At 38.5% G+C, this 27,184-nt stretch overlaps 1 protein-coding gene across 3 annotated transcripts in view; it reads right to left on the minus strand.

Annotated features, from left to right (window-relative positions):
• MLLT3 (MLLT3 super elongation complex subunit) overlaps positions 1 to 27,184 on the minus strand; it is a 328,889-nt gene that overhangs the window by 18,677 nt on the left and 283,028 nt on the right. For all 3 annotated transcript variants that reach the window (XM_060300978.2, XM_030840600.2, XM_030840601.3), the window contains 2 exons: positions 3,826 to 3,901; positions 1,921 to 2,050 (listed from right to left, as the gene is read on the minus strand). In XM_060300978.2, the coding sequence (XP_060156961.1) occupies positions 1,921 to 2,050; positions 3,826 to 3,901 (206 nt within the window). The remainder of the gene's footprint in view (positions 1 to 1,920; positions 2,051 to 3,825; positions 3,902 to 27,184) is intronic.

A 27,184-nucleotide genomic window follows, 5' to 3' on the forward strand; every position in this document is an offset into this window, starting at 1 on the left:
ACAACAATTCATTGTAAATACACCACAGCAACATGAAGAGACAGCACGTTTGGGATAACTGCTTTAGAAAAATACAATATCTTTCAACAATGAAAGACAATAAAAATATCACCTCCTCCCCAATTTTTTCCTTTTCAGAACAAAATGGAATTTTCTTTTAGCCAGAATAGGAGATATTTCTTCATTCTACTCTTGAATGTATGCCCTCTTTTAGAAATACCCTTCAGTGTTTGCTCCCTCTCCTTGGTTATATAGTAACCTAATATAATATTCTTCTCAGAAACAGAAGATGCTTTAGAAATCAGGATAGTTTTTCTTTTGCTCTAAATAGGCAATCACATTCCAGCTCTATAATATATTCAGAGAGACAAGATACAAGACAGGAAATGAAAAGGATACACTGAGACATCCTTTTAGCAAAAACTGATGGAACTTGTTTTTCTTAACTAAATTGCATTAATGAAGTGTTCAGTTGAAGCACTGCTTTAAAATGCTTCTTGACTGAAGTGGAGGCTGAGTATTTAAACTGATTAAACAGTTGAGACTTCACAAGTGCAACGAAGATCAAATGTTATGCTGGTGAGGACTGTGCTAACAGCACATGTCAGTAGGGGAGAAAAGCCTTTCCAACAACTGTGCGTCACATCGGCCAACTCACAAACGTGTATCATCTGACTCGCATTGATTCAGGGGATGGGGCAGGAAGGGGGCAGGCCCCAGCTCATCACAGAATATGGAGATCTTCTATGTAACAATAACTTGGGAAAGTGTCTAAGTAAATGTCTAAGCGTCATGCATTTTTCACCAGCTACACGTAAGAGCAGCCAGTGGTCAGGATGTTGGTTGTTATAAAGACGCTCCTCACCTACAAGTTTCAGTCCATTTTTAGGGTTTTTTTGCCCTATCAGTTTCCTTCTTGTCAGATTAAAGACTTCTAAAGGGAAATATTATAAGGCCAAGGCCATAAGGTTCCTTATTTTCTCCTATTTAAAAGGAATACAGATGGGTGAGTTTGGGAGACAAGGCGGAGAAAGAGATATTGAGTACGGCCATAAGGAAGAATCGCTGAGAGATTTGATAGGGCATATACTCTGCGGAGCCTCTTCTCAAAGGACACAAAGGAATCACCAATTAGCAACATATGGTCTGTCCAGTATGGGTTAAGATCGCATTCTTTATAGGAATTTTAGGGTAACAGATAATGGGAAAAGATTTAACGCAATAATTATAAATGTAATTTTTAAGTTCAAATAGATCCATACTTTTTCTACTCAAAACGCATTAAAGTAAGCATGCCTATTTGTTTTCCTCATGATAAAGAAATAAAATCCTCAAGGCAATTTCAAGTTGACTATTAATTATAAGTGACATGAATTACCATCTTATAATGTAGAATTATGCCTCACCGCATTAAAGCTACTTAAGGAACCTAACTGTCAGCACACTTAAAAGGAATTTATTTTCTGGAAAACACGCAGGTGATCCTAGTTTTACTTAGGTCACACACATAATGCAATGAAGCCAATTATGCATTTCTAACTACAAACAGCAAACACATTTCCTCAGATTCTGAGCTACCTGCAGCAATGGATCTACACAAATTCTTCAAATGAAAGCAGAGTTAATTTCAGCAGCCAGTCCTGCCACCTTGGCATTTACTTTGAAGAGCAAAGACTTCTAATTGGACTTCTTCCCTATACAATTTATGGAGGAAAAGCCTCTCCTTTCTGAGAAAAAAGAATAAATAGTTCCCTGGAGAAGTTGCGTAAGCATGCCAAGGTACTGCAACTTAAAAAATGAATGTGACCATTTACTGCCATTGTTTTTGGTGTTGCACACTTTTGCTGTGGTTATACAATTAGGCGGAGTGAAAAGGTATGTTTCCATTACAGGGAACCTCATTCCTTCCAAGACACTCACCTGCGACTTCGGCTGCCTCCTCTATTTACAGGTCTCTCCATTTCGGAGTCATTGTCATTATCCTCTGCCTCATCTGATTCTTCCTCATTGTCATCGGAATGCAGATCTTTCATTATAGACCTTAAAGGACCTGAGTAATGACAACGAACCACAGGCAATCAAACACACTTAGCCACATCAGGCACAGAGGAATGCTCACCAGCACAGAGCACTGGTTAAAAATTACCACTATCATATAGATTTATACAATTTACATGACAAATTTGGTAGTTTCTGGAATGCAACCTCTGCCAAAACACTATTGCTTTCATAACAGATGCCCGAAAATGTTCTTTAGAAAATCTCTATTTCCTAGGGATTTTTTCTATGCATTTTTCTTCCTTAAGAAAAATCACACCTAAAAAGAAAGCTCTGTTAGTAAATTGAATGTTTTGTTAGGTTAATCCGTGTATTGAAAAGTTGAGACTAATAAATCACCATGGTTGTAACTTGTTCTTAGCAGCGCAGCCTTTGTGTGGTAGTTTTTGATCTGTTAAGGTTTAGCTGTTCCTTTTATTTCAAGGTCAATTTCAGGTCAAGCAAGCATTTCAGTCAAGTTCAGATTATAAAGTATTTCAATTCCATGGTGTAATGTCCTATCTCTGATCTTGTATTGATCTTGGACACAAGGTCTTGTTGCAACAATTCTGTGTAGCCAATTTTATTTTACTTTTTAAGAAATTCCTGGCAAAATACTGGCATGTATTTACATAAAGAAGACCATGTAATAAATCAGGCACCCAGAATATTCAAAGGAGTATCCAGTATTAGATGGGAGAGAAAAATCAATTCAGATTATTCTAGAATTGAAAAAACAAACAAACAAATGCATCGTGTGGCTTATTTTCGTCATACTACTCTAAATGTGATGAAAACAAAATAGATATTTCTAATCTTAACAGAAGAGATTGTAAAGGCAATCAAGAAAGTGAGAGAGGCATTTTCATTCTGGATTAGCCAATTCCTAAAGTCTAATCTGTGACAGGACTATCTGAGCTATCGTTAACTCACTTCTAAAATAAGTATTGACTCTCTGTAATCTCACATTCTGCAAAACCCAAATTTCTCTGCTTTTGTAATGGGCCTTTATCTTTGGAAGTCAGTGGAACAAAAACTCTGAACACCCAAAATGAACAGTGTCTTATTTTTTCCTGGAAGCTTAGCCTTAGCCTGAACACACACAACAGTTTAATCCTTTTCAAAACATACAAGGCCATCAGGAATTCAGCGTGGTCAATGAAAAAGGCAATGTGTGACGTGATGCTCAGAAACAAATTATTTCTTGACACCATCTCACTTTTCATGTTAAAAAAAACAAACAAACAGAAAAAAGGAGCCCACATTTGAAGAGTTTCCACACATGAAAAAGTGGAACATATATTTAGTTAATGTTCCAGTTAAAACTTTTTTATTAAATTTCTTTATTTTGAGTTGAGTAGAAGAAAATATATTTTAAAGACAGCAAATTAACACTCACCAAAGAAAAAGGTCTACTAATCTGTAGAAAAATAATAAAATGAAAGATGTCCAGGAGGGAGACTAAAAACCTATTTCTCTCTGTCAAAGTCTCTCAAGTCCAGCTTTTGCTATTGTATTTCCTTTGGGAACTCCCTGGAATGGGCTGTGTCTATAATCCCTTTGTAAAATGGGACTCTGATGGCAGGGACTGGAAAAAGGGGAATTTCTAAAGGTCGGCCTCATACAACAGAACAATACTCAAGTGCATTCCTACGGGAAATAAACACAACTGCATAAAAGCCAAGTTATCATTCAAATAATAAAACAGTAGAAAATAGGCCATAAATCAACTCATTAAGATGTTATATGAGAAAAATGTCTCCTAGTTGGCCCAGGAGATGTGGATACCTTGTTGCCTGGTCTGGGACGGTGTGAAGCTGGAGCTGGAGCTGGAGCTGGAACTGGCAGGACTGGGTTGTTCAGACTTGAAAGAAGAAAAAGTTATCATCAATAAATGTACAGGACACTACATGTCTAAAATTAAAACCACTGTTTTTGCTCAAACATATTTTAGCCCACAGAAACAGTCTGACACTGTGTAAGAAAAATGACTATAAATTGCCTTATGTCGAAAACCCTAACACAGAGAGTCAGTGTCCTTTTCATTTTGCCCATCATATTTTTATTAGATGCAGAAACAAGTATAAAAACCCAGGGATAAAGAGGGAAACACCTGGGTGTGATACGAGGCAAGAACCTGGCTTTGATTCCACTCCTATGTTTACTGCTATCCGGATCTCCTTCTGAAAGATACCTTGATTACCCTTTCTGCAATGTTTGATTGACTCAACTGGTTAAAACATAGTGGTAATGAGGCCAAGGTCATTAGTTCAATCACATTATGAGCCAGTTAATTTCACTCTGGTCCAAGGCCATGACCCAACCCTAACCCCATTCATCCAGTTCACAAATAGGAGACCTGGCCAAGTCCCACAAATGAGTCAGGGGAGAATGTTCCCACTACTTAAAAAAACAAAAAACAAAAATAAAAAAAACACCCTTTTAATTCCACAGCACACGGATGCAGGGAAAGAGCATCACATACACACCCCACTCTCTTACTCTCAATGCATTCCCTTCATCCTTCAGTACCCAGAATAAATTTCCACATCCTCCTTGACCCATCAACTCAGAGTTCTCGTCCTTCCCCAAACCCACTGAAAATATGCATCATCTGCTTCGAAGATATGCAGTAGTATCGTTCTACCTCCGACGTGTATGTCTTTTCTTTCTAGTAGCCTGCAAGCACTTGAAAAAGCAAGGATTGGGGCATTTGTCTTGTGCTGCTTGTTATTCCCTCGTACTCAGCAACATGCATTGCATACAGCAGGCACTCTATCTGTGACTGGCGGCACATTAGGCCCTCTGGTCCACCATCTGCCAGTTTTTGTTTTTGTTTTTTTTTGCGGTACGCGGGCCTCTCACTGTTGTGGCCTCTCCCATTGCAGAGCACAGGCTCCGGACGCGCAGGCTCAGAGGCCATGGCTCACAGGCCCAGCCACCCCGCGGCATTTGGGATCTTCCCGGACCGGGGCACGAACCCGTGTCCCCTGCATCGGCAGGCGGACTCTCAACCACTGCGCCACCAGGGAAGCCCTGTCTGCCAGTTTTTATGAGACTTTATAGTAGGTAAAGATGGGAAGAGAAAACACATGGACAGAACTGTGCAGAGAAATTGATCATGCCATCCACACATTTGAATTTTACATATTTAAGGCCCAATTTAGTCTAAAATAACAATGTTGATAAAATTGGTTGAAAGAGTGGACCATTTCTATTCCATTTTTAATGTGCTCATAGTTTCAACTACATACTCATGTTTTGGTTTTCTTAATTAATTTATTTCTGGCTGCGTTGGGTCTTCGTTGCTGCACCCAGGCTTTCTCTAGTTGCAGCCAGTGGGGGCTACTCTTTGTTGCAGTGCGCGGGCTTCTCATTGCGGTGGCTTCTCTTGTTGTGGAGCACGGGCTCTAGGTACATGGGCTTCAGTAGCTGTGGCACATGGGCTCAACAGTTGTGGCCTGCAGGCTAAAGCGCAGGTTCAGTAGTTGTGGCACATGGGCTCAGTAGTTGTGGCTCACGGGCCCTAGAGCACAGGCTCAGTAGTTGTGGCGCACGGGCTCAGTTGCTCCGCGGCATGTGGGATCTTCCTGGACCAGGGCTCGAACCCATGTCCCCTGCATTGGCAGGCGGATTCTTAACCACTGCGCCACCAGGAAGTCCCCATACTCATGTTATCTGAGAAACATTTGAGGTCTTCTCATGGACAAGAAACATCTTTCTACTTTGCTCAGTGGGTGACTACGTTTATCACGGCCACGTGGAGGACAAACAAACAGCACAATCAGAAGCCACTCCATGAAGGTGAGAATCTCAGTTCAGCTCGTATTACAGTTTCTCACCCCTGATTTTTTCATCTCTCCTCTCAGCACTGAACCCACTACTCCCCCCTCTCCAAGCAACACCAAGCTCCACAGACTCAGACACAAGGAAGCACTTTCAGGCATTCCTAATGCACACTTCACATCCCCAGGCTGGATGGGAAAACAGGTGTCAGTAATCTACCACTCACCCTGCAGGAAAAGAGCCAGACGGGATCTCTAATGAGCAGCAGGCGGCCCACCAACCCATCACCACTGCAAGATTTCCTTGAGATTTGCAGTACAATGTCCTACACATTGCTGTTTGCGGCCCACAAAGGAGAGCTGGTGGACAAGGACAGAGGCCTGTGGGAGGTACTCTTCATTTCTGTCAAGTGGCTTTTCCACTGTCCAGTCACTATGGTGAGTCACACAACTGAAAGGGCACGCGGTCAGCAGCAACGTGCAATGCCCAGCTGCAAAACATTTCTCCTGTGGTCCACAGAGCACTCCCTTTCCTCTCGAAGTTGCTCTTTTCAGCCATGAAAAGTGTCTGCAAATGGTATTATTTTGATAGCTCTGGAAACCATTTGGGAGCCAAAAAAGAGGTTTCCTTATAGTGAGCAGAGAGAGCTCTAATCCCCATCCTGCCTGGCCAGTACGCGTCATCGCACTGGACTTTAAAGGAGCTGTTCTGCCAGAGCTATTTGCTGAGAGTGACATTGATTAGGATCAAGAGGACGGTGGCCATCTCTCCAACTACCCCATGCTAAATGTGACCCATCTGTCTCAAGCATCATGCCAATGCCCGAACCAAATCTGGAGGCAGCCTTCTTTTAGTTTCTTAATCATAAACAAGGTTAATAATGCCACAGTTGCTAATCATCATAATAATGCCATAGTTTGCTAACTGGAAAACAGTAAAAATACGCAACACAACAGGAGAAAAAGGCTTTCTATGCAATGTTTATCATTAACACCCTGACTCTTCCACCAAACATTCAAGCAGGCTTACAGTAGAAGACATATTCATTCAATGAGAATATTAAAATGGAAAGTTGAAAGCAACAGAAGTGGATGGAAGAGGATAAAATGTTGAATGATGGGCAGAAAATTCCAATGTCCAGGAAGCTTTTTGCAATCAGGACAATGACTTGTAGAATTTGAGAGCTGAGGAGACCTTTGAGATGATTGAAAGGAGTGATTCTCATACTTTCTTGAGCATTAGAGCATCAACTGGAAGACTTGTTAAAATGCAGACCCACCCAGGGTTTCTGATTCTCTAAGTCTGGGATAGTGATGAGAAACTGGATCTCTTACAAGTTCCTAGGTGATGCTGATGCTGCTGTTCTGAGGGTCAACCAGACTTTTGAGAACCACTGACCAAAGACTCAGAAATTCATAGCTGTGAATTTTCATCAGAATCAGCTGGGTGGATTCTACACATGAGGAGATTCTGATTCAATGTTTGGTGGGGTGGGGTGTGGATGCCAGCCATGTTTATATTTTAAAAGTTCAACAAATGATACTAATGAACACCACTGATATTAAGTTGATCACTTCTCTTTTTATACAGGCAAAAAACATGTTTTTGAAAGAATCTTAATTTTAAGAAAGCGTAAGAGTTTGCATCATGAGAAAAAATAGAAACTTACTGCTCTATCCAGAGATAGTATCCCTGCCTACTCTTCCAAGTATTTGGCAAGAAAGCACCCTGACAGAACATGGTTACCAGTAAATAAAAACATTTATGAAGCATGTACAATTGTGTTTTGGTGGATGGACCTTAAACTAACCTAAGCTGACCAGGACAAAATTCAACTAGATGTTAACTGCTCAAAAAGCCACTCTGCTACTAGATGAGGCTGACACAGCTCTAGATTTTAACAAGTCCAACAAAACAGAGCTGCCGCTCACTTTAAGTTTGTATTTTTCAAAAAAAAAAAAAAAATCAGATTTACCCCCCAAAAATACAAGTCAAGGATGACTATATAAACTAGGTAAGGTTGTGTGCTTTACAAAAATATTCACCATAAACAGGGCTAGATTAAGATTTTTTTTTTTTTTGGTACGCGGGCCTCTCACTGTTGTGGCCTCTCCCGTTGCAGAGCACAGGCTCTGGATGCAAAGGCCCAGCGGCCATGGCTCACGGCCCCAGCTGCTCCGCGGCACGCGGGATCCTCCCAGACCAAGGCATGAACCCGCATCCTCTGCGTCGGCAGGCGGACTCGCAACCGCTTCGCCACCAGGGAAGCCCTAGATTAAGATTTGTATAGGCCCTAAGGATTGAAGAGATTATGGTATCTTCCTTTTCCCTCCCTAGGTATGCCAAAAACTAAGTGCAGGGAATTCCAATGAGGTTCTGAATTCTCCCTTAATTTAAGACTTGTTTTTGAATATCAAAATTCTCCTCACTAAAAAAAATTTTTTGCTTCTTTTTGCTGATGCCCTAAGCACGTGTTTAGCTGATTTACTGAGTAATCACACACTATACATGAAGTTTCTTTAAATGGTGTGCTCCACAGTGACAAAACTGTAGGCTTAAGAATCTCAAATCTATTGCTCACTAATATATGTTTTTGGAAAGAACGCTTAAGCATTAGTTTCCTCATAGAGTGAGGGCACTGAACCTCACGTGGAAGCGATAATGTTAAGTTGATATAATAAAGTAAAAACTCCTAGCCCACTGCTGTTACAATGGCAGCTAATCAATACTTAGTTGCTCCTATTATTTACAATAGATCGCAAATTCCTCTACTGCCTAAAATAAGATATATCTTTACTACCAAAACAATGGGCCTACCAAGATTTGCAATGCAATCTTCAACATTAAATGGCTATGCAAAATCATTCTGTAATGGATTTTCTACAGAGGATTATTTTTGTCCAAGACAAATAAGAAAAACTGCATGTTTATAACTCCTAGAAGTTAAGTGCTGCAAACAAGAACACCTGTCAAGGCAGGTCACATGACAGGACTTATAAAATCTGCCATTGTTCCTTAAACTGGGAGCAGACTTCCTCCTTAGGTAATCAGAAGGCAGAATTTCCATCTTTTCTAATGGGCAACTATATTTATGAACAAAACTTCAACTTGATCTTTAAAAAAATAAAAATAAAGAAAAGGGGGGAGAATTATATATACCTTTCTTCAGGAGAAAGGAAGAGAATACCGTGTAACTAGTTAAATTATTTTAGACACATTGCTACCTTTTTTTTCACAAATTTCTATTTTGTTTAGAAAATGAAAACACATACCCTGTGATAAAGATCATCTTTTCTTTGCACAAATATTCAGAAAGACTGTGTCAAGGATGAGTACTAATCAAAGAAGAAAATACAAATGTCATACACTTTTAAAAGACTAATTCATAATGGATATTAACTAAATTTATGTAGCAATCATTTCACAATACATTCATGTATCCAATCATTATGTTATATACCTTAAACTAATAAATGTTATATGTCAATTATATCTCAACAAAACTGAAAGAAAGAGACTACCTTGGACTTCCCTAGTGCCACAGTGGATGGGAGTCCCCCTGCCAATGCAGGGGACACGGGTTCAATCCCTGGTTTGGGAGGATCCCACATGCTGCTCAAGCAACTAAGCCCACAAGCCACAACTGCTGAGCTGGTGTGCCACAACTGCCCGCACGCCTGGAGCCCGCACGCCTGGAGCCTGTGCTCTGCAGCGGGAAAGAACACTGCAGTGGGAGGTCTGTGTGCCGCAGCGAGGAGTGGTCCCCGCTCGCCGTGGCTGGGGAGGGCCCATGTGCAGCAGCGAAGACCCATCGCAGCCAGGAATGGATAAATAAATAAATGAATTTATAAGAAAAAAAAAAAAGAGAGACTACATCATTTAGTTTCTTTACTATAAAGAAACTGAAGATAATCCAACTCAACTTTCAAATATACATTTGATTTTAAAGAAAAATGACCTATAACATCCGTTCTATACAATTGTGTAAATGTTCTTCATCCTATGAACACACTCTTACCAATTTCTGTTAATAGGTAATATACTGTGATAGCTATGTCAATTCAAGGTAAAAAGTTAAGCAAGGAAATAAGTATTAAAAGTTATAAAATAACACTTAAATTTAACAAGGTCAATGCAAGAGTGAATTGTCAAAAGGCTAGAAACAAGAGAACTTTTATTTTCATTTGGTTTTACATTAATATCTCAAAATAAACATGCTAAAAGAACAAAACCTTATATAGAAAGGTATATGAGAATAAGATTGGAAAAATCAGTCAATAACTCTAACCTCTTAATGTAGCTTTGTGTAGCTCTATCATAGTCTTTATTTCGTATGATCTGCCATGAGAAAGGCAAGTAAGTTCTATGGACTACATGTGCCCCTGCCCCAAGAAATCGTATATTGAAGTCCTAACCCTCATGTGATGGTATTTAGAGATGCAGTCTTTGCGAGTAATCAGGTTTAGATGAAGTCATAAGGGTGGGGCTCTCATGATGGGATTAGTGCCCTTATTTAGACAAGACACCAGAGAACTTGCTTCCTCCATCACCCCTCCCATGTGAAGACACAGTGAGAAGGTGGCCAGCTGCAAGTCAAAAAAAAGAACCCTCACAGGGAAACCAAATCAGCCAGCACCTTGATTTTGGATTTCCCAGCATCCATAAATAAATATATAAATAAATTTCTGTAACTTAAACTACCCAGTCTATGGTACCTTGTCATGGCAGCCAGAGCTGACTAAAATAGAACACATTTTTTAATCTCCATTTTACTGATGATGAAACGGAAGCAAAATAAAATTAAGTGGCCAGTGGGTAATATTTATTAAGTGACAAATGAGATGGTACAGAAAAACCCAAACGAACGTTTTGGCCAGCCCAATAGGTGGATTACAACCAAGTTTTGTGACTTCTAATCCAGTGCTCACTCTACTACACCTACTGACCTTGAAAAAGTGCTATCGATTTAAAGCAGGGTCCTGAACACACTAACACCCTTTTGTAACACTAGTGTCAGGGAACAAAGTTTTCTATGTCACTGTGAAACTGAATATTCTTCTGTCTAAGGGACATCTTGTGATCAGCACCCAAAGCAAACCAGTGGTAAGACAAAACACTTCATCCCTGGGTCTGAATGTGTCTGTATCAACTGCTTCTAACATTCGTCCAATCAATACTACAATGTATTTTGGCTACTCGCCTCTCTAGTACAGTAAGTTTTGTTTTTTAATAAAAAAGCAAGTTAGTTTCTCCTCTGAATTTTCCTGATCCTCTGGACATTGGCAGTGATCGAGAGGACCAGCAAGCACATCAGGTAACACACTACAATCATTTATTTTATTTGCCTTCAAGGGTGATCTACTCTCTTTTCCCAACCCTTCTATACAATTCCCATAAACTCCAGGGGTAAAAAAAAAAAAAAACAGAAATACAAAACAGAATTCATGCTTTAAGTAACCTGTCAACAACTCTTTCTTTGAAAACAAGGTTTAATGGAGAAAGGACACTGGAATAGGAAGCTGGAACCATTATTGCTAATTACTCAGGTCTGTGACCACACGGAAGAAACCACATCTCTCTCTGGCAAATCCTCTCCATTTGTAAGTATTATGACAACTTGAGTGAACCTGATGTTACATTATAATTGTATTTAGTCTCTTGGGCCCTTGTATTATCAAAAGCTATTGTTATAACCATCATTTGCCTGTAAAAGAGCAAGATCCTAAGACTTACCCTCCCCCCTGGTTAGCAAAAGAGCAAAGATCTTTATTTCTGTTATATTTTCAATTTACAGACAAAATTATCCTGGGTGCCAAGATAATTGGCTTTATATTGAGGTGCCTCTGTTTTTACAATTGCGTTTGCTTTCTTTGTTATTACTGTCATCTTCACTATTATTATTAAATGCTGTCATCATTTTGTACTCCCTGTCTGAGAACACAAAATCCCATTAGGAAACGAAATGGCCTTGGGGAACAAGGGTCTATAAATCTTTCCATAAGACCCTTTTCCACACTTAGGGATGGCTATAATTTTCTTTTAGCTTCCTCTCTTTTAAACAGAGGAGCCTCAAGTCTTTTATCTCTCATCACCAGTTGTACTTTGAAGGCTGCTACTGACTATTGTGGCCAGAACATGTGATCTTTCAAAAAAAATCCAGTTGCTGCAAGATGGTGCATGTGCCAGATGTGTTCTGAAAATCGCTCACTTGTTAAGAGCTTTAGGAATGAGAAATCATCTGGAAACAGACCATTTACAGTTGTACCACCTATAAGCATGTTACTATTCCTTGAGCAAAGACTGTGCACACAGAAGTTGAGTTTCACAACTGGCCATTAAATATACCACTTGGTTGTAATGTTAGAGACTTATCTTTTAACTGGTCTCTTTTTCTCTTTCGTGTGTTTTGAGGGCAGAGGAAGAAAAAAGTTACAAGTGAGAGGGTTTAGAGCTGTAATGCCTCACAAAAAAGAAATAGGAAGAAAAAGAGTTTCCTGATAGAACTGCCCCATAATTAACTGCTACTGAAGCTGACCAATGAACATCAAAACACCACTGCTCATCAGTTAACAATAAGATCCCTTAACTGTTGTCAGAACTACTATTCAGTTACTTGTGAAATAACCCACCTGTGTAGCTCACAAGCACTTGAAATAATGAAAAAGTATTAGTGGATTCTCGCTCTATATAAGGGCAGTGTTGAATTGAACAAAGTCCTAAAAGTACGTTATATGTGGTTATAACTCTCAGTTTGGGATTATAAAATTTTAAATATTAAAGTAAATTAAACAGAATAAATTCAGAGTATCAAAAACATGGCAATTAATTGAAATGAAGTAAAACACAGATACATGTAAAGAGATCTTGACAAGATATTTAACTGCATTTCCTTATTAATTTTAGACCTTTTTAAAAATGGCTTACTTAAAAATGGTCATAGAGTATTTGACTGACACCAATAGAATCTTTATAGACTTACACAAATGTCAAGAAGTTTTATTAATTTTAATCTTTCGACTATCTTAGAGAATTTTCCCCATTAAATGTGAAGCTTAGATTTACTACCACAGCAGCAGCATCAAGAGTTCATTTTATTTGCTAAATCCTTATTTCCATGGTACTTGGACTTCCAAAATAACCAAAACCCACTGGGAAAAAAGTTTTGATTGAAAACTAACCAATCATCATCAGGTTAAAAATGTAACACTTCTCATGATCAGTCTAGACAACAAAGATTGTTAATAGTTGCAAGGACTGTTTCTTTACAAGCCTTGTATCTTCCTAATTAGAATAACAGTGCATTTTTCAGGTAACATACTGGAGCCCTTTCTTCTGGATGAGAGGGCTTCAAAGTTCCTTGGGTGTGGATATGCACATATATGTTCACAAAGATGTGTGTAAGGTAATCCACAGGGGTAAAAGAAAATAGAACCTTTACTCATGTTTATTTTCTGTCTTTTCCTTTTAAATTTTCAAATTTTTGTATATGCTTTCTTGTATATAACATGTTAATATGGCTATTACTATATGTATAATTTGGAAATATACATATATAGGGGATACATGTTTGCTAAAACAAATGACTTAAAAGTCTATAGATAATTATCAGTTTTAATTCTGTAATTTACCTGCTCAAATCTTAATTATATGACATAGATTTCAAATTCCGGAGTGACGTGTGCTAAACATATAAGGCAGCATCATTAAAATTTACTCAGGGACCGTCCAGATTTTTGTACTTTATGCTCAAAATTGACTTCAGAGCTTAAAATTTTAATTTTTAAGTTAAACGAAAATACTTTAACAGAGCTCCTTAACAAATAAGAGGTAACACAAACTTATTTAAAAGATAAAGTGCACATACATTTTCTTAAAATAATAGCCCAACAAAAAATACTTCACATAACCTCCTTCTCCCCTGAAATTTGAAATTCATTGCGGCTCTACTTGAAACTCTCATTTTACAGTGTGTGCTGAAATTTAAGTTACACGATTTATTAAGTGAAACTGAAAAGTTTATAAACAGTCTAACATCTAAATATGTTATACTTGCATTCACTTCTATTAAAATGTTAAATACAACAAAACGTTTATAAAAATAAAACTATTTTTAAAAATTCCCTTCTATCTTAATGAAAATAAACTAAAATAGTAAAAACACAGCACATTTAAGAGACTGTTCTCATGTGAAAACATTAGGAGGTGAATTTTTTGTTCTCAATGTACCCCCTTAAAAAACGTGGTATTTATAATCAACACATTCCCTATTAGTAATATTAGATTCTTGTCAAGAATAGGAGGAATGTTACTGCTTATAAGGCTCTAAAGGAACCTACATTTCCATGCACACATCTTATATAAGCCTAACAGTTGCTTTTCTTCATAAATCAATCTATTGTTGCACTTCATAATGAGAAGGCAGATTTACTGCCTTTTACCGCCTTTTCTCACCATCAGAAAGATGCCTATTTGGGTAATAGAACATTTCTCTTCTTCAAGGGTGTTTGCCATTAGGGAGGCAGGGGCAAGAACCTTTAACATCTGCTCCCTTCAAGTGAATGACACCTCTAGTTCTCACAGCCGGAATGCTGAAAAGCAAACGCCGGTACATTGATAAAAATTCTCTAACTTGAAAAAGCACAACACTTGAAACACACTGAAGACACACACATCTCTAAAACACGCATTTGGGATTTGAGGGTTATACTGTAAAAAACGGTAAAACATATCATTTTGATTGCTAACATTATAATGCAAATGCCATGATATCCTCATCGTAGTTAGAACAATAGGAGTTTCGAATAAAGACCTTTGATTCCATCATCTTGAATTTTCTCTAACTCTGAAAACAAACCTAAAGTACGGGCAAGTAAGACTTTAACCATTTGTCATCTCAGTATTGTGTGGTAATAACAAAAGAGTTTATAATATAGCCTTACATTCTTCTGTTTTTATTTACTTAATTTATTCTTCCCTCAGGGAGAAATATTGAAGAATTGTAAACTTTAGACTTCAATTTAAAAACAAGAGAAAGGCACTTGTCAGCATCTAATTCCTAACCATCTGCCTTTTAAAAATACACAAACATGTACTCACCCACTCACTCTAGTTAGGCTAAACATTCTTAGCAAGTAAGTAGATCTTGATGGATCTAAACAGAAGTTTCAGCAATCATAGTTCTACTTTTGGAAACACAGCTATCTTTAAACAGGCATCGTGATTCCTACTAGCAAATGCAATCGACCATAAATTAAAAGCAAACAGACACCATCCAAAACAAGTAAATAAAGTGAGGCAGGTATTGGAGTCAAGGGAGAACCTCCATTTTTGAGGAAAACTAAATTATGTCTTCTGTCCATGAATATGGAGTATTGCCTAGTGAGCTAACACTTGTTGTTACTTTGGGCTATCTTTTGTCACTTAAGCAATGCTTTCTGACAGTTTTACAGGCTGTTATCCCAAGGACTTCAGTATTTATGGCCTTTATTCACTTGGGCTTTCTGCTCTCATCCACTGATTACTAATCACTAAATAGATTTTTTTTTTTAATGGGACTGAAATTAGCTCAAAAGATGTCCTTCGACAATGGCAGCTCAGGACAGTATCAGCTAAAGGTCTTCCACGGCCTCTTCCTTGCTCTCCTCAATTTTCTCTTCCTTACAGACAAGTTAATGAGGGTCCAGATCCACGCTGTTCAATTAGATCAACAGCACAAGTGATTTACAACATTCTTAGAGCATGGTTTAGAACCGTTTGTGAATTGATCCTCAGAAGCTCATTCAATTTCAATACCTCAAGGATGATTTAAAGACCTAAACTTGTTTTGAATCTTCATGAAACAAGAGCATTTCCTACTCATAGAATCATTATTCAGGAAAAGCTACAAACCTTACATACATACAGTATTTATACAGCTACAAATTCCACAAACCTTAGTGTACACAAGCATGTATGAATGTTTCAAAGATATATATTATATCTTAAAACTTCGGCACATTTAGTTCACAATATGGCATTCAAATTTCTTCCTATCTTGTAAAGGCTACTTACTACCTTTTTGTCTGCTCTACTTAAAAGAACCAAGTGCTGAAAAGCAAGTAGAAAACACAGACTCTTCTTTCCACTTAATTGCATTTGACTTAAAACATCTCCTAAGAGATTGGTTTTTATCTTATGAACAATGTGAAATGTGTAATAGATCACGTCCTCTTTACCAGCTGGCTGCTGGAAGCTTGGAAGTCAAATTACTCTAGAAAATGGTGTTTTCTTATAAACTAAAACTCTGAAAGAAAACTAGAAATATTGATATTATTACTCTCATAAACTTCTGGATGAACTGAGCAAATTGCACAATTCCTTGAGTGTGTGCTAAGCAATGAGGTGGGGTGGGGAGCAGAGAAGGGAGAGGGGAGAAACTAGCTTTGAAGGAGCACTAAAGCTCCACTTACTGCTCTACAATAGAATTTACTAAATACAACTCTTCCTGAAATGAAAGGGATTATTATGATCAGCTTCTGTTTTCTCTGAAATTATGCTGGAATGAAAACATTTAAAAAAGGAAATGTTGTTTTAAAAAGAAGTTTCTTAAGCCTTTAGATATCTCCATGTCTGGATAAAAACAATGTGTTCTACTACATCAGAAAAACAATGTTAACTTATTGAGTTTAGTATTTACATGAAATTACTTTGCCCATTTATATATAACATTAACTATTTGGGCATCAAGTAACTGCATTTAATTTATAGACACCCATATGGTACATTATCCTTGAATATGGTTCCAGGAAAATTTATTTCTGCCAATAAATGTGCATGCTTTCTGACATTCCAAATATAAAAGTATGTAACTCTCATATTTCTCTAGGAAAATTTGCCTAACTCTGAACAAATGCTATGTTCTTTAAATTTTGTTACTACTTCTCTTAGTTTATATTTGTCACATATATTAATCTGTAAGCCTAATTCCATTCAAACTGTCATACAATATGACTGTTAAAGAAATTAAAAATTAAATACATGTACTTGTGTAAGAATTTATATACTCATAAATTTTAAGAAAATAAGTCAGTTTCTCTAGGATTATCAAAACATATTAAGGGAACAACATTTTAACGTGCAATTAAATGATAGCTAATTTGTATCAAATACTCTAGCAGTTAGATGACAAGGGGTGTCCTGTTATTTTTTCGTAAGTTAAAAACAGTACACTGTTTGCTTTTACGTCTAAAAATACGTGAATGGGGAAAGAAAAACATTTTGGGTGTATGGCTTTGTAGAATACGATAAGCTATGTAATTATGAAAAAAATGGAAGAATAGTATTCTTTTCTAAATGAAAAGATTCATTTCAGATTAGTAAGATATTTATGTCTAATCCTTAGCTTCTCTAAAAAAATAAAAGTCTACAATAATCATGAATAGAAAAAACTTCAATTTCTTTAATACGTGTTTTAGTAATTCCTGAGTAGATAAAATATGTGTGAATGCTTCAAAGTCAGAGGAGAAGGGTTCTTTTTTTTCTTCCTACCTTAAATCACAGCAGGGCTCCATTATAAAGTGAGGTATTATAAAATCATACCTCCTATTTTATAAACATTGTCTCTATTTTTTCTTAATTAGATTATAGCATGCTACCTGCAAATTAGTGATCTAAAACTGAATTCTTCTATAAATCGAAACCCTGTAGTTCTTTTACTCATCTCACCACCCTCATCCCCCCACCCTCCCTTTCATTACCTTGTAGAACATCCTAGAAGCTATCTTTCCTATGAAGTTACTGCTCACAATAAATAAACTTTACATACAGCTGGCCTTTAAAAATCAGAAATACAGCAAGCAAAGAAATCATCCTCACCTCTTTTAAAAGGAAACAGAGTAGCCCTCAGGAAAACAGAAGTGCCCCAAAGTTCACGTGTGTCAGCAAGGAGTTGAGAGCTGTTAAGAATGATCCTCTTGAAAAGAAAGAAGTCTCCTTAGGCACCCACATGTATATTTAGATTAGATTGGCAGTTTAAATGACAGCAAACACATGGTCATGACTTCCCGATTGCTCACTCGTCCAACACATACACACAGGCTAATCAGAAGCAAACATCCACTCCGAACTGTTTTAGAAACTAGCTTCTTCCATCTGATATGACCGTATGTGTGGTAAGCATACATTCTGCTAGAGAGATCAGATGTCAAACACTTAACTGTCTCTCCTAGTATACCCGGATCTTGAATCACATTGCTTTAGTTTTCCAGGACATTTCTCTAAAGTTAAGTCTGACTTATCAACTTAGGTCAGTTGAGTAAACTCCCTGCTCTATGTAACCTGCAGAGTTTTATGAAGTATATATTTCTTTTATAAAGAAATGGCCATGTGAAGGTTCCAGGATCTATTTGTCTTAGGAGTATTTTAACTGTAAGACCTGACTATCCTATCAGTAAGAGCACACACTCCTAGTCCGTAAACAGGGCAAAGTCACTACAGAGGATCACATTTGCTTGTGCAAATAAAGAGTGGTAGAGTTACCGGGCTTCCCTGGTGGCACAGTGGTTGGGAGTCCGCCTGCCGATGTAGGGGACGTGGGTTCGTGCCCTGGTCTGGGAGGATCCCACATGCCGCGGAGCGGCTAGGCCTGTGAGCCATGGCCGCTAAGGCTGCGCGTCCGGAGCCTGTGCTCCGCAAGGGGAGGGGCCCCAGCGGTAAGAGGCCCGTGTACCGCAAAAAAAAAAAAAAAAAAGAAGAAAAGGTAGAGATACTGAACATGAACTTTAAGCTCCTATTCATTACTGGGCCACTAGTAACATTTTCCAGTAAATAACACACACACACACACACACACACACACACACACACAAAGCACTATTTGGAGACAGCTATGAACTACACCTATAACACTGTAGTGTTGTGTATATATATATATATGTTTATATCATACGTGTTGTATATATGCACATATATTGAGATTCATACATATTAAGATGTGTTAGCAAATGAGATGCAAATAGCCAAATGCTCTATGATAGAGGGACAGGTTACAAAAAATGGTAAACAATTTTGCACTTAGCTCTAACGTCAAATACTTTGAAAACTCAAGATTAATACAAGGGGTTAGTAAAGCGGCTGGAATGGTGAACCCGAGCACCAGGACAGGAAAAATGAGTATCGAGGGGAAGATGGCGGAAGAGTAAGACGCGGAGATCACCTTCCTCCCCACAGATACATCAGAACTACATCTACATGTGGAACAACTCCTACAGAACACCTACTGAACGCTGGCAGAGACCTCAGACCTCCCAAAAGGCAAGAAACTCCCCACGTACCTGGGTAGGGCAAAAGAAAAAAGAATAAACAGAGACAAAACGGTAGGGACGGGACCTGCACTAGTGGGAGGGAGCTGTGAAGGAGGAAAGGTTTCCACATACTAGGAAGTCCCTTCGCAGGCGGAGACTGCAGGTGGCGGAGGGGGGAGCTTCAAAGCCGCGGAGGAGAGCACAGCAACAGTGGTCCGGAGGGCAAAGCGGGGAGATTCCCGCACAGAGGATTGGTGCCGACCGGCACTCACCAGCCCGAGAGACTTGTCTGCTCACCCGCTGGGGAGGGCGGGGCTGGGAGCTGAGGCTCGGGCTTCAGTCAGAGCTCAGGGAGAGGACTGGTGGCGTGAACATAGCCTGAAGGGGTTAGTGCACCACGGCTAGCCCGGAGGGAGTCCGGGAAAAAGTCTGGACCTGCCAAAGAGGCAAGAGACTTTTTCTTCCCTCTTTGTTTCCTGGTGCGCGAGGAGAGGGGATTAAGAACGCTGCTCTAAAGGAGCTCCAGAGACGGGCGTGAGCCGCGGCTAAAAGCGCGGACCCCAGAGATGGGCGGGAGACGCTAAGGCTGCTGCTGCCGCCACCAAGAAGCCTGTGTGCGAGCACAGGTCACTATCCACACCCCCCTTCAGGGGAGCCTGTGCAGCCCGCCACTGCCAGGGTCCCGGGATCCAGGGACAACTTACCCAGGAGAACGCACGGCGGGCCTCAGGCTGGTGCAACGTCACGCCAGCCTCTGCCGCTGCAGGCACCCGCCCCGCACTCCGTACCCCTCCCTCCCCCGCGCCTGAGTGAGCCAGAGCCCCTGAATCAGTGGCTCCTTTAACCCCGTCCTGTCTGAGCGAAGAACAGATGCCCTCCAGCGACCTACAAGCAGAGGAAGGGCCAAATCCAAAGCTGAGCCCCTGGGAGCTGTGCGAACAAAGAAGAGAAAGGGAAATCTCTCCCAGAATCCTCAGGAGCAGCGGATTAAATCTCCAAAATCAACTTGATGTACCCTGCATCTGAGGAATACATGAATAGACAATGAATCATCCCAAATTGAGAAGGTGGACATTGAGAGCAAGATTTATTATTTTTTCTCCTTTTCCTCTTTTTGTCTGTGTGTATGTGTATGCTTCTGTGTGAGATTTTGTCTGTATAGCTTTGCTTTCACCATTTGTCCTAGGGTTCTATCCATCCGTTGTTTTTTTTTTTTACATTAAAATTTTTTTTCTTAATAACTATTTTTTATTTTAATAACTTTATTTTATTTTACCTTACTTTATTTTCTTTTCTTTTATCCTCTCTTTCTTTCTACTTTTTCTCCTTTTTATTCTGAGCCGTGTGGATGAAAGGCTCTTGGTGCTGCAGCCAGGAGTCAGTGCTGTGCCTCTGAGGTGGGAGAGCCAACTTCAGGACACTGGTCCACAAGAGACCTCCCAGCTCCACATAATATCAAACGGCGAAAATCTCCCAGAGATCTCCATCTCAACACCAGCACCCAGCTTCACTCAACCACCAGAAAGCTACAGTGCTGGACACCCTATGCCAAACAACTAGCAAGACAGGAAAACAACCCCACCCATTAGCAGAAAGGCTGCCTAAAATCATAATAAGTTCACAGACACCCCAAAACACACCACCAGACGTGGACCTGTCCACCAGAAAGACAAGATCCAGCCCCATCCACAAGAACACAGGCACTAGTCCCCTCCACCAGGAAGCCTACACAACTCACTGAACCAACTTTAGCCACTGGGGACAGACCCCAAAAACAACGGGAACTACGAACCTGCAGCCTGAAAAAAGGAGACCCCAAACACAGTAAGATAAGCAAAATGAGAAGACAGAAAAACACACAGCAGATGAAGGAGCAAGATAAAAACCCACCAGACCTAACAAATGAAGAGGAAATAGGCAGTCTACCTGAAAAAGAATTCAGAATAATGATAGTAAAGATGATCTAAAATCTTGGAAATAGAATAGACAAAATTCAAGAAACATTTAACAAGGACCTAGAAGGACTAAAGATGAAACAAGCAATGATGAACAACACAACAAATGAAATTAAAAATAGTCTAAATGGGATCAATAGCAGAATAACTGAGGCAGAAGAACGGATAAGTGACCTGGAAGATAAAATAGTGGAAATAACTACTGCAGAGCAGAATAAAGAAAAAAGAATGAAAAGAACTGAGGAGAGTCTCAGAGACCTCTGGGACAACATTAAACACACCAACATTCAAATTATAGGGGTTCCAGAAGAAGAAGAGAAAAAGAAAGGGACTGAGAAAATATTTGAAGAGATTATAGTTGAAAACTTCCCTAATATGGGAAAGGAAATAGTTAAGTCCAGGAAGCACATAGAGTCCCATACAGGATAAATCCAAGGAGAAATACGCCAAGACACATATTAATCAAACTGTCAAAAATTAAATACAAAGAAAACATATTAAAAGCAGCAAGGGAAAAACAACAAATAACACACAAGGGAATTCCCATAAGGTTAACAGCTGATCTTTCAGCAGAAACTCTGCAAGCCAGAAGGGACTGGCAGGACATATTAAAGTGATGAAGGAGAAAAACTTACAACCAAGATTACTCTACCCAGCAAGGATCTCATTCAGATTTGATGGAGAAATTAAAACCTTTACGGACAAGCAAAAGCTGAAAGAGTTCAGCACCACCAAACCAACTTTACAAAAAATGCTAAAGGATCTTCTCTAGGCAAGAAACACAAGAGAAGGAAAAGACCTACAATAACAAACTCGAAACAATTAAGAAAATGGGAATAGGAACATACATATCTATAATTACCTTAAATGTAAATGGATTAAATGCTCCCACCAAAAGACATAGATTGGCTGCATGGATACAAAAACAAGACCCATATATATGCTGTCTACAAGAGACCCACTTCAGACCTAGAGACACATACAGACTGAAAGTAAGGGGATGGAAAAAGATATTCCATGCAAATGGAAACCAAAAGAAAGCCGGAGTAGCAATTCTCATATCAGACAAAATAGACTTTAAAATAAAGACTATAACAAGAGACAAAAGTACACTACATAATGTTCAAGGGATCGATCCAAGAAGAAGATATAACAATTGTAAATATTTATGCACCCAACACAGGAGCACCTCAATACATAAGGCAAATACTAACAGCCATAAAAGGGGAAATCGACAGTAACACATTCATAGTAGGGGACTTTAACACCCCACTTTCACCAATGGACAGATCATCCAAAATGAAAATAAATAAGGAAACACAAGCTTTAAATGATACATTAAACAAGATGGACTTCATGGATATTTATAGGACATTCCATCTAAAAACAACAGAATACACATTTTTCTCATGTGCTCATGGAACATTCTCCATGATAGATCATATCATGGGTCACAAATCAAGCCTTGGTAAATTTAAGAAAATTGAAATTGTATCAAGTATCTTTTCTGACCACAAAACTATGAGACTAGATATCAATTACAGGAAAAGATCTGTAAAAAAATACAAACACATAGAGGCTAAACAATACACTACTTAATAACGAAGTGATCACTGAAGAAATCAAAGAGGAAATCAAAAAATACCTAGAAACAAATGACAATGGAGACACGACGACCCAAAATCTATAGGATGCAGCAAAAGCAGTTCTAAGAGGGAAGTTTATAGCAATACAATCCTACTTAAGAAACAGGAAACATCTCGAATAAACAACCTAACCTTGCACCTAAAGCAATTAGAGAAAGAAGAACAAAAAAACCCCAGAGTTAGCAGAAGGAAAGAAATCATAAAGATCAGATCAGAAAGAAATGAAAAAGAAATGAAGGAAACGATAGCAAAGATCAATGAAACTAAAAGCTGTTTTTTTGAGAAGATAAACAAAATTGATAAACCGTTAGCCAGACTCATCAAGAAAAAAAGAGAGAAGACTGAAATCAATAGAATTAGAAATGAAAAAGGAGAAGTAACAACTGACACTGCAGAAATACAAAAGATCATGAGAGATTACTACAAGCAACTCTATGTCAATAAAATGGACAACCTGGAAGAAATGGACAAATTCTTAGAAATGCACAACTTGCCAAGACTGAACCAGGAAGAAAAAGAAAATATGAACAGACCAATCACAAGCACTGAAATTGAAACTGTGATTAAAAATCTTCCAACAAACAAAAGCCCAGGACCAGATGGCTTCACAGGCGAATTCTATCAAACATTTAGAGAAGAGCTAATACCTATCCTTCTCAAACTCTTCCAGAATACAGCAGAGGAAGGAACACTCTCAAACTCACTCTACGAGGCCACCATCACCCTGATACCAAAACCAGACAAGGATGTCACAAAGAAAACTACAGGCCAATATCACTGATGAACGTAGATGCAAAAATCCTCAACAAAATACTAGCAAACAGAATCCAACAGCACATTAAAAGGATCATACACCATGATCAAGTGGGGTTTATTCCGAGAATGCAAAGATTCTTCAATATACGCAAATCAATCAATGTGATAAACCATATTAACAAATTGAAGGAGCAAAACCATATGATCATCTCAATAGATGCAGAGAAAGCTTTTGACAAAATTCAACACCCATTTATGATAAAAACCCTGCAGAAAGTAGGCATAGAGGGAACTTTCCTCAACATAATAAAGGCCATATATGACAAACTCACAGCCAACATTGTCCTCAATGGTGAAAAACTGAAATCATTTCCACTAAGATCAGGAACAAGACAAGGTTGCCCATTCTCACCACTCTTATTCAACATCATTTTGGAAGTTTTAGCCACAGCAATCAGACAAGAAAAGGAAATAAAAGGAATCCAAATTGGAAAAGAAGAAGTAAAGCTGTCACTCTTTGCAGATGACATGATACTATACGTAGAGAATCCTAAAGATTCTACCAGAAAACTAGTAGAGCTAATCAATGAATTTGGTAAAGTAGCAGGATACAAAATTAATGCACAGAAATCTCTGGCATTCCTATACACTAATGATGAAAAATCTGAAAGTGAACTCAAGAAAACACTCTCATTTACTATTGCAACAAAAAGAATAAAATATCTAGGAATAAACCTACCTAAGGGGACAAAAGACCTGTATGCAGAAAATTATAAGACACTGACGAAAGAAATTAAAGATGATACAAATAGATGGAGAGATATACCATGTTCTTGGATTGGAAGAATCAACACTGTGAAAATCACTCTACTACCCAAAGCAATCTACAGATTCAATGCAATCCCTATCAAACTACCACTGGCATTTTTCACAGAACTAGAACAAAAAATTTCACGATTTGTATGGAAACACAAAAGACCCCGACTAGCCAAAACAATCTTGAGAACGAAAAATGGAGCTGGAGGAATCAGGCTTCCTGACTTCAAACTATACTATAAAGCTACAGTAATCAAGACAGTATGTTACCGGCACAAAAACAGAAAGATAGATCAATGGAACAGGATAGAAAACCCAGAGATAAACCCACGCACATATGGTCACCTTATCTTTGATAAAGGAGGCAGCAACGTACAGTGGAGAAAGGACAGCCTCTGCAATAAGTGGTGCTGGGAAAACTGGACAGGTACATGTAAAAGTATGAGATTAGATCACTCCCTAACACCATACACAAAAATAAACTCAAAATGGATTAAAGACCTAAATGTAAGGCCAGAAACTATCAAACGCTTAGAGGAAAACATAGGCAGAACACTCTATGACACAAATCACAGCAAGATTCTTTTTGACCCACTTCCTAGAGAAATGGAAATAAAAACAAAAATAAACTAATGGGACCTAAAGAAAGTTAAAATCTTTTGCACAGCAAAGAAAATCATAAACAAGACCAAAAGACAACCCTCAGAATCGGAGAAAATATTTGCAAATGAAGCAAGTGACAAAGGATTAATCTCCAAAATTTATAAGTAGCTCATGCAGCTCAATAACAAAAAAACAAACAACCGAATCCAAAAATGGGCAGAAGACCTAAATAGACATTTCTCCAAAGAAGATATACAGACTGCTGACAAACACATGAAAGAATACTCCACATCATTAATCATTACAGAAATGCAAATCAAAACTACAATGAGATATCATCTCACACCAGTCAGAATGGCCATCATCAAAAAATCTACAAACAATAAATGCTGGAGAAGGTGTGGAGAAAAGGGAAACACTCTTGCACTGCTTGTGGGAATGTGAAGTGGTACAGCCACTATGGAGAACAGTATGGAGGTTCCTTAAAAAACTACAAATAGAACTACTATATGACCCAGCAATCCCAGTACTGGGCATATACCCTGATTAAAAACATAATTCAGAAAGAGTCATGTACCAAAATGTTCATTGCAGCTCTATTTACAATAGCCCGGAGATGGAAACAACCTAAGTGCCCATGATCGGATGAATGGATAAAGAAGATGTGGCACATATATACAATGGAATATTACTCAGCCATAAAAAGAAATGAAATTGAGCTATTTGTAATGAGGTGGATAGACCTAAAGTCTGTCATACAGAGTGAAGTAAGTCAGAAAGAGAAAGACAAATACCGTATGCTAACACATATATATGGAATTTAAGAAAAAAAAAAGTCATGAAGAACCTAGTGGTAAGACAGGAATAAAGACACAGACCTACTACAGAATGGACTTGAGGATATGGGGAGGGGGAAGGGTAAGCTGTGACAAAGCGAGAGAGAGGCATGGACATACATACACTACCAAACATAAAACAGATAGCTAGTGGGAAGCAGCCGCATAGCACAGGGAGATCAGCTCGGTGCTTTGTGACTGCCTGGAGGGGTGGGATAGGGAGGTTGGGAGGGAGGGAGACGCAAGAGGGAAGAGATATGGGAACATATGTATATGTATAACTGATTCACTTTGTTATAAAACAGAAACTAACATACCATTGTAAAGCAATTATAGTCCATTAAAGCTGTAAAAAAAAGAGATTAATACGAGGATGTAGGTGAAAGAGTGGAATAATAAAATGACTTGGGGCTCTGGTTCTGGAAACGTCAGACCTGGTTTGAATTCTGATTCTACCACTTTTTTTGTTGTGTGACCTAAGCCAAGTCATATTCTCTCTCCAGGTCTCAGTTTCTTCATCTCTGAAGTAGGAAAATGGAATTAATAACAGTACTAGTTCATAGTTAGTATGAGAATGTACATAATGTAAGCAAAGTGTTTAGGACAGAGCATGGAATAAATGATGGCTATTATTTAGCTACTACTATCATCAAGAAGAACCATGAAAGTCTGATATGAGAAAAGTCATGTCTGAGTCCGTTTTGCTTGTCCACCTTCTCCCCCTATGATAGTCTTCCCTGAAATATATTTGACACTTCAAGAAATAAGGCAACCTCCTTCAACTGATCCAAAATCTATTTTCCCTCAAACTTCTCTTGGAGCAGGGAGCTGATAAAATGCCTCATTCAATGCCTGGTGTATAAGACATCCTGGAAAGGACGTCTATGCAAACAGCCTAAGAAAGATGAGAATTAAAACATGATAGTTAATCTAAACATAAATCATCTACAGGAAAGTAATAACTACTGGTCAAGTAACTCACTGGTCAAGTAATAATTAAGAATTCACAGAAAAAATAAAGTGAAACTCATTTAGGGCATCCCACTGATTGAGACCCAGAAGCTTTTCCTCCTATACAAAAATGTGGGGCTCCAAGAGTCTCAATAAAAAGATCCATTTAAAGAAAATACAAATACCATGATATGTTCTTGATATTTCATCTCAATTTCATAGACATATACACTTCTGTCATATGTTAACTTGTCTTAGTAGTAAAAAGACAAAAACAGATGGATTCTGATGGTTTAATGGCAGAAATATTCGTCCTGTGGTTTTTGCTACTTTATAAAAGTATTAGAAAGGAATTCAGAAGTAGGGTAAAACCTCAAAGTTAATTGAATCTCCTTTATGTTGTCTGACAAATTAAGATTGCGAGTAGCCTTTATTACAGAACATCTGCTCATGTGGTATCATCAATGTCAAGTTATTTCCCTTTTTTCTTTAAAACCACAATCACTACATGAAGTTCT

The sequence above is a fragment of the Globicephala melas genome, chromosome 6, assembly GCF_963455315.2.
Source record: "Globicephala melas chromosome 6, mGloMel1.2, whole genome shotgun sequence".
NCBI classification, from domain to species: Eukaryota; Metazoa; Chordata; class Mammalia; order Artiodactyla; family Delphinidae; genus Globicephala; species Globicephala melas.